The 12,563-nt window shown below is 40.2% G+C and overlaps 1 protein-coding gene across 1 annotated transcript in view; it reads right to left on the bottom strand.

The window, feature by feature from the left end:
• Positions 1–240: 240 nt before the first annotated feature.
• Positions 241–12,563, bottom strand: part of ACOT13 (acyl-CoA thioesterase 13) — an 18,685-nt gene continuing 6,362 nt past the window's right edge. Inside the window, 3 exon segments of the mRNA XM_087438099.1 lie at positions 241–340; positions 343–496; positions 2,295–2,479. Of these exon segments, the coding sequence (XP_087294225.1) occupies positions 290–340; positions 343–496; positions 2,295–2,479 (390 nt within the window). The 3' untranslated portion in view covers positions 241–289.

The following is a 12,563-nucleotide window of genomic DNA, read 5'->3' as shown; positions in this document are numbered from 1 at the left end:
GCTGTGGCGGCGTCCCATATAAAGTAGAGGAAAATGGGCACGGATGTTAGCTCAGGGCCAATCTTCCTCAGCAAAAAGAGGAGGATTGGCATTAGATGTTAGCTCAGGGCTGATTTTCCTCACACAGAAAAAAACAAACCAAAAAACAAACTGAAGAGGCTTAAAATGAAAAAACAGACACCCTCACCCTGTATCTCACATGGTCTCTATGTCCTTTTCCCCAAAGAAAGGATTAGGTACTTCTGGTTGTGCTAATTTATTTTGAAAATTACATTTGTTCAAGTCAAATTTACACTTGATATTCATTGTTGGGTTTCTTCAGGTGACATTGCTGTTCTCTCAGTTTCCAAGGTGTTTTGTGTGTCTGCCTTGTGCAATTATTTTTCCTGTGACCTTGTTCGTCAGATCCACAGAGGTAAATGCAAGGGTTTTTCCTTGCTTCAGAATATGTGCTGTAATCAGTATATCTTCTCCTAGTTTAGCAGGTGACATGTACCTTGAAAGGAAACAAATACAGTTAACAGCAAATAACTTTTAAAAGGGAAAGTTGTGTGCATCACAGAACAGGCTTCTTATGTTACGTATTCTACTCCTAAAAAGCATTTAATTTCAGTAAGCTTTCTGATATTCAAATTTGAATGGCTGGTCCTGACCAAGTTCCATCTTACCCATTCCTTATCCACACAAGTTTCTTTTCCCATAAATATGAGAAAGGATTTTCACCCCCCTTTTTTTCTTTTAAGTTTCCCACTTCATATTTATTTGGGGCTGGTGAAAGATTTCCTCTAGCTTTCATTTTAATCTGCTTTACTTCCTAGGTGAAGTATTACTTGATGTCTACATCTTGTCATATCAATATTTAGAATTTACTTAACTCCAAAATGGCTTAATATAAGAATTATAGGGAATTAATATGAGCTCCTTCCTTACAATCCTGGTGATGAATTGTACATACATATATACATGCATATGTTATATCCACTTCCTACCCACTTGTAATAAGCTTTCATTCATTTACTTTTGAAATATCTCTAGTAAATCTTTGAGACTATGTCCTAGTTTCTGTTCAAGTGAATTGATTTTTGCAGCTCAGGCAGCTCTTGATGGTGACCAGTACTTTTGGCAACACATACTTTGAAAGGCCTAAACTATGTTTGGCTTATTAAAAATTCTTAGGGTTGTGAAACCAGCAGTATCTTAGAAGATCATGAAATGCAGCGTGAGGTTTGAAGATCTCTCTGCTCTTAACTGAGGCTCTTGTGGCAAAGCAGAGTCATCCTCTGGTCTTACCCTTCATCACATGCCATAAGGACTGCTGAATATGCTCACCAGGACAAGCAGACCCTTTCCTTTTTGTACATTTTAATTTCAAAAGAACACTTGCATCTTGTCCTGTGATTTGCTTATTGCAACCCTCAATTTATTTCCATAGTAAAGAGGGACTGAATGTTTCTTAAGTTAAACTAATAAAAGATTTAGATTGTTTAAAAACCTGATAACTGACATTATTTACATTGCCCTTATGTCACATAACTGGCTTTCCCACCCTAACCCCTGCCTGTCCCCTCAACAAAAATCATTTTTCTGTTGCTTAGGTGGAAAAAGCAATTGTCTTGAAACTAAATTCCTGGGCCCTGCACTCTTTAATGAACAGGACTGGCAACAGTACTAGTTAACGTTGGAATTGAATTTTGTACATTTGGAAACGTCAGACCCATGCAGGCATTTTTACAACAGTGACACCCTGACTTCTGGGGTTCTGCTCTCTGATCATGTAGTTTAAACCTACAGAGCATGTCTGTGCAGTTGCAGGGAGAGATGCAGAATTGCAAAACTAACTGGACATTTGTGTTCACCTTGTCACAAGGAGATGACAACATATATATGAAGGTTTCTCCAACTTTTCTGTGAATTTTATTCAGGCTTTTCTCTATATGTACTCAACACAACCCTCATAAGACATCTGTACAAGTGGCACTTTTAAGAGTGACGAGGCATGAGTTTGTGATGATTTTTTTCCCCACCCATGTACATATTAGAAGCTGAATGTTTGCTTTTTTGAATGTTTAGATCATTCCCCCCTTTACTACTGATATATACTACACTTGGAAATTAGTTCTTCTGGTTCTAAATTCTAAGGCCATGGAATATTTCAGGGCAAATCTATAGCCACACTTCAGGATGACCAACTAAGGGCGCCTCATGCCTTATGTTATATATGTGTTTAGTCTCAGTTGTTTGAAATGAGTTATCACATTAAAAAGAGTTACTTGGAGTACAGTTTGGATACATACGCTATGTTCATGTCGACACTGACTCCAGGGACTCCCCTCTCTGTGAATAGCAGAGCCATTGTTGATATGTTATCCACTAAGGTGGCTATCATACCCCCATGGAGAGTGCCCATTTTATTGGTATGCGCCTCTTCTACTTTCATTTCACAAATCACTTTCCCAGGAGTAGCAGAGACAACAGTTATCTAGAACGAAAAAAAAAAAAAAAGAATTTTGAACATTCTGTGGTATTAGAAAAGCCCAAACAGCCCATCAAGAACTATCATTGGATTAAACTGAGTTACCTCAAAAAAACTGATTCAGAAATTCAAGTATGTTACCAATCTCTCTATAGTAGAAACTAACACTTATGTAAATTGTTTAAGGAATATTTAGGGAAAAATAGTAGTTTTTACTAATCGCCACTCCTCTGCAGAAATCAAACCTTTCATCTGAGCTTTTCGGCCTTATGTACAACAACTTGGCATTTCTTAACGTCTCCTTAGAAATTTTGCACCCACAAAACCAGCCGGTCCCTGTGATCTGTTAAGTCATCACAGCTTTAATTTGCAGGTTCCTAAGTTTTTGCACAGAGTACTTTTTAAAATAACTTCCATACTGAATGGTTTAAAACAATTTTAAAAACAGACTGGAAGACATTCAGTAATTCAATGAGTTACCAGAATTAATATGCTTATACCATAAATCCATTTTAATATAAAATAAAAAGTTTAACAGCAGAATCCAGCAAAGTTAAATTGCTGTTTTTAAGGTCCTGCCCCATTTAGAGTATCATAATGAAAAGAATTACATGAAAGATAAAACGTGGAACACTGAATTTAAAATTCTGTATCAAACATCTTTAAAAAGGACATTTATAGAAAAAGAATAGAAATGTGTTCCTTACATCCTATCTAAATTACTAGGAGAAAACATCATAGTGTATTTAGAAGCTGGAGCTGAACTATGAATGGAATGTGCTGTGTCCAGCAACAGTAATTGTCGCCATCACTAGAGGTGTTCAGGCAGAACATGGATGAATATTTGGTGTGTCTGTTGTATTTGGGGGTGGTGCAATGTCTCAAGCGTTAAATGGGTAGTTAGATTCTAGGTAACTACCATTTATTGAGCACTTTCATATGCCAGGCACTGTGCCAAACACTTTACACATACTATATAATAAGGAAGGGACAATTTCCACTTTGTAGGTGACTCAAATTCAGAGTGGTTTATTCTCAAGGTCACCCAGGATGTGACAGAACTGAGATTTAGATCTAGGTCTGTCTACCTTCACGTTTCCCTAGTCGCTAACTATAAAGTCTGTAGTCACCCACCACGAACACATTTCAGTTTCACAAACCACAACTTCAGTGGTTTTGCTATTGTTTTCCCCTAGAAGGCCCTGAAATAAAACAGAAACTGAACCATATGATATAAACCATCCTAAACAATATCAGGTTATGTTTTGCCTAACAGATAAATCAACGGAAAAATAAATGTTAGAACAGGATCAAATCTATTTATACAATAAATGATTTAGCCACAAGATGTCCTCATAAACTAATAACACACACCAAGCAGCCCTAAGGCTTAACTCACCTAACTGAGGCGTTTGCGTGAGCATATCAAGCATTGACAATGTAAAGATGAATGAGATTGACTCCCTGCTCTTAAGGGGTCCACAGTCTAAAGGAAGAGACATACACACACTACTGAAGTGCAGGGAATTACTACAGATAGGATAAATACCGGGTGCTTCAAGTGAGGCTATCTAACTTTAGAAAAGTATATATTGTCAGGGACGAGACATTAGGAGCAGCTTCCTGGGGAATGACATTCAAGTCTTGAAGGACAGGCAGGAAAAAAACCAGGCAGTTCAGGAAATAGAATCAAATATGAAAGCCTCATAGACACCAAAGGGAGTTTAGTGTAATTTTAAGGCACGGTGTGTTTAGTAGAGGTCAGTTCTTAAAGTTTCATTTGATCATCTAACTTTGGCTGGGATGACAAAAAGTAAAACAAAGGTCAATTGGATCTTCTACTGCAGAATACTGTTTTTAATTGTTTTTATTTTTCGTTTTCCCAATTCGAAAGGCCAAAGGACATACTAATATACAAAATTGGTTTAAAATGTACATTGGAATAGAGATAATTTCATACTGGTCAGCCTGATATGGCAAGAGAAATGCCTTCACATGTTGCCAATTCTTGTCTCCCTAAGAAAATAAAGGAATTAAGCCAATGGAAGATAAAGATAAAGGAATGTCCTACCCAACCTCCCAGAACTAATAAATACTCTTGTGGGTGAAGAGGCCAATGCAGAGCTAAGCTCTCTTTGATGAAGAAGGCGGGTAGGGGGAAGAACACTGTAAAAAGGAAAATAGATCTTAGCCTCTGCAATATTGTGACTTATAAGAAATATGTTTGATCATTCAGATGATCAAAATATATTTCTCACATATATTTGGCCTTAGTCCACAGTTCCTGGCTCATAGCTCCCAAAACCCTTGGAATTTCCTAATTGTTGAGAGTGACAAAGGTGTCCTTTGCATGTTAATGAGGTGACTTTGGAAAGCACCTAATGATGGTGGCTTGTTGCCAGTGGAGCCAACCATGTGATTAGAGGGTTGGAACTTTCAGTCCCACCCCCTTGACCTCCAGGGAGGGGAGAGGGGCTGGACATTGAGCTCCATCCCCAAAATGGCCAATGATTTAATCAACCATGCCTATGTAATGAAGCCTCAAAAAAACCCCAAATGGATGGGGTTTGGAGAGCTTCCAGGTTCGTGGACATATGCAGGTCTGGGAGAGTGGCCCACCCATCCAGAGAGGGCATGGAAGCTCTGCGCCCTTTCCCCATACTTTGCCCTATGCATCTCTTCCACCTGGCTGATCCTGAGTTACATCCTTTTATAATAAACTGGTGATCTAGTAAGTAAAATGCCTCTCTGAGTTCTGTGAGCCGCTCTAGCAAATTAATCAAACCCAAGGAGAGGAGGTCATGGGAATTTTCGATTTATAGCCAATTGGTCAGAAGTACAGGTAACAATCTGGACTTGGGACTGGCATCTGAAGGGGGCAGGTAGTCTTGTAGGACTGAACCCCTAACCTGCGGAATCTGATGCTGTCTCAGATAGCGTCAGAATTGAGCTGAATTGTTAGGATACCCAAGTGGTACCTGAAGCATTGGTTTGCAGGTGTGGGGAATGCTCCCTGCCCCATGTTGGAACTGGGTCCAGGAATCCAAGAGTCTCAGTCAAGATATGGGCCACAGGGGGCACACTTGTTTATTTGGTTATTAACTTTAGCTAACTTTGTGTTAGAGACCATGCTCAGCAACTTGACAAGCACTGTCTCAATCTTCACAAATCTTTGAAGTGGATACTATTACTATCTCCATTTGACTCAGAGGTCTCAGATTTAACCACTATGCAAAACAGCCTCCCCTCACATCTCACCTGGACTGCTGCAGACAACTAGGCCCTGATTCATTAAGTGTCTTGTGGGAAGATGGGTGTGTAACATTTTATGATGCCATGGGGCCAGAAATATATCTGCCATGGCCCCAAGAATACAGAGAATTGCCTAGATACATTCCATTCCCAGGATCCTACAGGTTGGGTGACTGCAGTAGATTGGCAAGAACTTTTATGGCTCAGCCCAGCCCGACACAGTGGGCTCCTCAGTTTATCATAAAAATTGTGTTACATGTGCACACACACACAATCATCTGTCCCTTTTCTATATGGCCTGCAATGTGCTGTCTCTTCCCTGCACCTCATGCATTCACATGAGTTTATATCACTCATGCTACCACAGCACCTTACTCTCCAACCCCACATATCTAGGCTTAAATTCCATCACAGACAGACGTACTTCAGGTGACAAACACACAGTCTCCCCTTTCCTCAATTTACTGAAAAGTAAAGACAGTGAGAAGGGATGCCTAATAATAAACAGCAATGAAGAAGATGGTCCCTAATAGGAAGCTCTGTCCAGAACCCAGAATTCTCCCTAGGCCTTAATGTTTCAGATCATTCTGGTCTTTAAGAATCATCACCCTTACTGTGACTGCTGCTGATTGCCGTGCAGCTCACCACACTGCCTCTGCTAACAGATAAAGAAATGTATGTCTCTGGCTCAGTAAGGGTGTCTGTCTGTAATGGGTCTAAGGGGCAGGAGTGGCACATGGCATGAGAAAATGTTTGTATATAAAAATGTGAGTTGGGGGCCAGCCCCGTGGCTTGGCAGTTAAGTGCGCGCGCTCTGCTGCTGGTGGCCTGGGTTCGGATCCCGGGTGCGCACCAAGGCACCGCTTCTCCGGCCATGCTGAGGCCGAGTCCCACATACAGCAACTAGAAGGAAGTGCAGCTATGACATACAACTATCTACTGGGGTTTTGGGGGGAAAAAAATAAATAAAATCTAAAAAAAAAGTGAGTTGGGCCAGCCCGGTGGCATAGTGGTTGGGTTTGCACGCTCTGCTGGGCAGGCCGGGGGTCACAGGTTTGGATCCCGGGCGTGGACTGACACACTGCTTGTCAAGCCATGCTGTGGTGGCGTCCCATATAAACTAGAGGGAGATGGGCATGGATGTTAGCCCAGGGCCAATCTTCTTCAACAAAAAGAGGAGGATTGGCAACGGATGTTAGCTCAGGGCTAATCTTCCTCACCAAAAAAAAAAAAAAAAAAAGTGAGCCAACCAAGAAAGGAGACGGAATATGAAAGACCATACATATATACAAAAGCCCAGAGAACAGACAATTATTAGTGGATGAGAACTGTGTATTTGTGAAAGAGGCTGTTTTCAAGCAATTTGCCCTGACAACGCACGCACATTGCTGACATCATCTACGACACAGGGCAGATACCAGAAGGACAGCGTATGAATGCGCACCTTCATATAAGCAGGAAAGGAGGTGAAAAGAGCAAGAAGACAGGAAGTGCAGTGTAATGGGGTGGAAACAGCAACACAAAAAGATGAAAATTATGTTAAGGGGCTGGAAAGGGGCATATGCTATAGAAGTACTGTGGTTCAAGCATGTTGCTGTATCAGTCCAACATTTCGGTTTCATAATAAATGTGTGTTTTAGCAGTTTCATTACACAGGTGGCTACAGACCAATGGTTAAGAGCATTAGCTCTGGAGCCCGGCCTAGGCAAGATCCTTAAAAGAGGCTTCCCCCTCTGCAAAGTGGAGGTAATAGCGCTGCCCTCATAGGGTTTTGTAAAGATTAAGATAAAATTCAAATTCAGAAGTTAGAATGAGACCTGGTGTATCATAGGCAATCAAAACATTTTAACTCTCATCCTTATCAAAGCTGTGACTCTAGAACACAACCATCAAACTGAAAGTTGATTTGCCCTGGGTTTTCTTAAAATTGCCCAAGTCGAACGGTTTCTATTGTCAAGGTCAATGATGACCCAAAATTACTAAATTTATCAGATACTTTTCAGCCCTTCCCTTACTTGACCTCTCAGCATTTCATGACATCTAAACCTTTTCCTGATTTTTCCTTAACTCCCATGTCGACACCTTCTCCTGGTTTTCCTCTGCCTCCACAGTCTCCTTTGCTGGCTCTTACTCCGCGATGCCCACCAGGAGTCTTAGGGGCAACTAATCATTCAGACTCGCAAGACGACCAAAGGCCACATTCTGTGTCCTTTCACTCAGAAGCGTAGAGGTCAGGTTCTCTACAGTTAGGCATTATAATGTAGGGTTACCAGCATGGACTTTGGAGCAGATAACTTGGGTTTAGATCCCACTTACCAGCTATCAGACCTTAGAAAGTTAAGCTTCAATTTTCTCACGTGTAAAGTGGGGATAATAATAGTACCTACCTCATCGGGTTTTGTGAGGATTAAATGAAATAATCTAGGTAAAATAAAGTATTAGTGTAGTGTCTGGCTCAAAGTGCTCAATAAATGTTAGTTATTACTGAAAATGCCAAAACTGTGCAAGTGACTCCTGCCCACCTGCTTTTCTTCTTGCAATCAGAACTTTCACTCTGCTTTACAGGCTTGAGGAAACACTGGATATCCAGGTGCTTTTCTGAAGGTGAATATGATCCTGTCAGATCCCTGCCTTCCACTCTTTGGTTCAGTTTCTCTCTGAGCATACCCCCGTGTACCTGATTGTACAAATCCCAGCTACCAGATAAACAGCAAAGTCCCCTAATATTAGTGCTCAAGATGGATGTAGTATAAAGCAGCTCTAGGCGGGGAGAGGGAGAGGGATGTATCTAACGGGTGATGCAAGTCGTGACCAATTTAAAATGACTGCGTAAAAGGTCTTCTCAGGGCAAACAGCCTAATATGTAAAACTGCCCCAAACCCTGAAGTCATCACTCTTCTTCCTCTCATATCTCACTATCCAATCCATCAGTAAGTCCTGTCAGCTCTACCTTCAAATATTTCCAGAATCCCAGTCACTTCCCTAGCCCCCATCCACCTACTCAGGATACTTCCACTCTGGTCCAAGCCACCATCATTTCTCTGCAGTTGTTACAATTGCCCCCCAACTTATCTCCCTACTTCTGCCCTTACCCACCTAATATCTATTCTCAATATTAGCAACAAGAATGCTCCTTTAAGAATACAAGTCAAGGGCCGGCCCTGTGGCTTGGTGGTTAAGTGCGCGCGCTGCGATGCTGGTGGCCCGGGTTCGGATCCCGGGTGCGCATCGAGGCACCACTTCTTCGTCCATCCTGAGGCCGAGTCCCACATACAGCAACTAGAAGGATGTGCAGCTATGACATACAACTATCTACTGGGGCTTTGGGGGGAAAAAATAAAATAAATAAAATCTTTAAAAAAAAAAAAAGAATACAAGTCAAATTATGTCACTCTTCTGTTCAAAACCCTCTAATGGTCACCTCCTAACTCGCTCCCTTGGGGTTCCCCCTCAAATCCCACAAGCACGCAGTGTGGTAAGTCTCAGGGCCTTCACATTTGCTGTTCCCCTGCCTTGAAGGGGCAGGTTAAGTCTTCAGAGAATATTTAATTAAATTCCTCTTTGCTCTTCTCTAGGGCCTTGAAGGGGAACACTCCTCGCCTTTGACTATCACATTATTTAAAATTGAGCTTTCAAAAAAGAACTCCACAAGAATAAAAACTTGAGGGAAAAAATATTTAAACTCTCCTATCCTAATACTCTCTATCCTTGGTCTCTGCTTTATTTGCTTTTATAGCACTTATCACCATCTAACATACGATATATTTTATTTACTTCTTTTGTTTAGTGTTTGATTTACTACACTGAAATATAAGTTCCATGAGTGGGAGGACTTTTGTCAGTCTTGTTCACTGGTATATCTCCGGTGCCTAGAATGGTGCCTGGCACACAGTAGGCATTCAAATGTTTGTTGAATGAATGAATACATTCAAATCTGAAGGTCAACTAGGAGCATTCTATAACAATATGCCTAACATTTAGGGCTTCAGCAACTGACAGAACAAACTACAGGGAGCATCTTCTATGTGAAAGGCATTCTATAGGCACCTTCCACAAGGCACTGACAAATGCTTATTAAGCATCTACTATGGACTTACTCCCAAAGAACTATCAGTATGGAGAGAGAAGGTAGATAAATCAACAGATATTTTTAACACTATACACTAAGTCCTATAGCAAAAGTTAGCCAAGGTATAGAAGTGGATCAGAGGAAGACAGTAGGGGATGTCAGGGAAGGCTTTTCACGGACAGTGGATGCCATCTGAAAAGGACTTGGAAGGATAGGAGTGTAAATGGGGGGCAACTGGGGCAAGGGCAGAGGATCCAAAAAGGAGTAAGATGTTGTCTAGTCCTCAGGGAGTATACAAACCAGTAGAAGTTATAAGAGAAGGCCAAACATAACATAAGTCAGCAAATGAGTGACATGGGAGGTAAAACAAAGCCCTGGGGAAGAGCAAAGAGGAATTTAATTAAATATTCCTTGAAGATTTAACCAGCTGAGGTAACATTCTACTCTTGTTCATTGGAGTGGTGGTGATGAGAGATGTGCTATGAAGGAATATAAGCAATCACTGGACCTTTTCCCAAAGGCTGGTAAATGGAAGATTTTATTGAATCATTCTGGAATGCTTGTAAAGGTGGATACTATGAAGGCCTCTATCACATTAATCACACTGGCAAGATTTCTGTCATACACAGGTTCTTTGCTGCTTTAAACCTGGAAAAGAGAGGCTGACAGGGAAGGAGCTTCCTCATCCCCTACAGACTCAGGATTTGGACAACGTCTATTCACACCTCCAGTTCTCCTCTCAAGTGGGAAAGCACAAACTTGTGTAGAATATTTGCAATTGATCTACAGTTTGGAATCTAGTACCTGAATACAGTCGTTCCCAGGAAGGGATGATGCCCTGCAGGAATGCAAACATGGTGAGCCAAGGTCAGAGGAATAGCTTAGTTGTCACATAAAACCACAAATCAAATAGCAACAAAGAAGTTTAAATAATCTCTGTTCACTGAGGAACAGTATGCCAGAAATTCCTGGAACTCCTAGGGTGGCTGGGTAAAAATTACACTGCTTTTGTTTAGTGTTCTGTTCTAAATTTTTAAAATACATACATTTAATTTCTATTAAAGCTCTCAGATTATAACTTTCTGAGATCTTCACAAACCTCAGGACTTGACTAAAAGGGCTACTCACACAGGTGCTGTAACAGTTCAGCAGCACTTCATTTCAGAGTGTGTACACAGAGAGAGCTTCCATGGCAGAAGCAATGTGAATTCATCATCATTTCCCTTGACATTGGTCATCCATTCCCCACCGCTAAAATTACTAATTTTCCCAAATATTTATAGTTACTGAGTTGATGCCAAACCCATTTCCTCTACAACACCAATAACTCGACTTGAATTCATTATTTCACTAATCATATCTTGATTCCTTAAATCCTATTTCTGAGCCATTTAAATTGCCATATCACTTCTCTTCATTAGATATTTAATTACAAAAATAAATTCTTATATGAATAAATAAATCAAACAGTACAGAGATGCAATTTCCTGCCTACTATCCTTCAGTGCTGTATATCATTCAATATCATTCTCAAGGCTCAAACATGTACACATATATAGGGTTTTTCTCCTTTCCTTTTATAAAATTATAAAAATGGAACCATATTATACACATTACTTTGCAATGTTCATTTTTCTCTTCCCAGTATATCACATCTATTCCTCCAGCTCAATTCATATAGAAGCATGTATTGCTTAACAACGGGGATACATTCTAAGAAATGCCTCATTTGGCAATTTCGTCTTTCTGCAAACATCATAGAGTGTACTCACACAAACCTACTACACACCTAGGCTACATAGTATAGGCAGCTCCTTGGCTACAAACCTGTACAGCATCTTACTGTACTGAATATTGTAGGCAATTGTAACACAATGGTATTTGTGTATCTAAACATAAGAAAGTTACATAAAGTAAAAATATGATATAAAACATAAAAAATGGTACACCTGTATAGGGCACTTACCATGAATGGATCTTGCAGGACTGGAAGTTGCTCTGGGTGAGTGAGTGAGTGAGTGGGGAGTGAAGGTGAAGGCCTAGAACATAACTGTACACTACTGTAGACTTTAAAAACACTGTACACTTAGGCTCCACTAAATTTATAAAAAAAAAATTTTCTTTCTTCAATAATAAATTAACCTTAGCTTACTATAACTTTTTTACTTTATAAATTTTTTAATTTTTTAAAACTTTTTGACTCTTTTGTAATAACACAGCTTAAAATACAAACACATTGTACAGCTATACAAGGGTATTTTCTTTCTTCATATCCTTATTCTTTAAACTTTTTTCTATTTTTAATTTTCTTTTACTTTTTAACTTTTTTTGTTAAAAACTAAGACACAGACACATTAGCCTAGGCCTACACAGGGTTAGGATCATCAATATTACTGTCTTCCACCTCCATATCTTGTCCCACTGGGAGGTTTTCAGGGGCAGTAATGTGCAGGGAGCTGTCATCTCCTACGATAACAATGCCTTCTTCTGGAATACCTCCTGAAGGACCTACCTAAGGCTCTTCTTGAGGAGGTGTCACTCTTTTCAGAAATATGTCCATGGTTGTTTGCTTGGTTCTTTTGTTCATCATAGATTTCCTTGTAAGCAGATGATGCACCACGAACATTCCTCTCTGTTAATGAAAACCTTTTGGTGTTGGGGTTCACGTTTTCAAACTTTTTAACGGGCTTGTTGAGGTCTGCAAAAGGTCCTGTGAGACCCTTCACTGTGAATTTTCTTGGGGGTTCTTCTTTTTTTCCTCCCTCAGTT

Source organism: Ceratotherium simum, chromosome 13, assembly GCF_057802395.1.
Source record: "Ceratotherium simum simum isolate JZ-2026a chromosome 13, ASM5780239v1, whole genome shotgun sequence".
Classification (NCBI taxonomy): domain Eukaryota; kingdom Metazoa; phylum Chordata; class Mammalia; order Perissodactyla; family Rhinocerotidae; genus Ceratotherium; species Ceratotherium simum.
The sequence above is the reverse complement of the archived record's forward strand: the minus strand, read 5'-3'. Positions and strand labels throughout refer to the sequence as shown.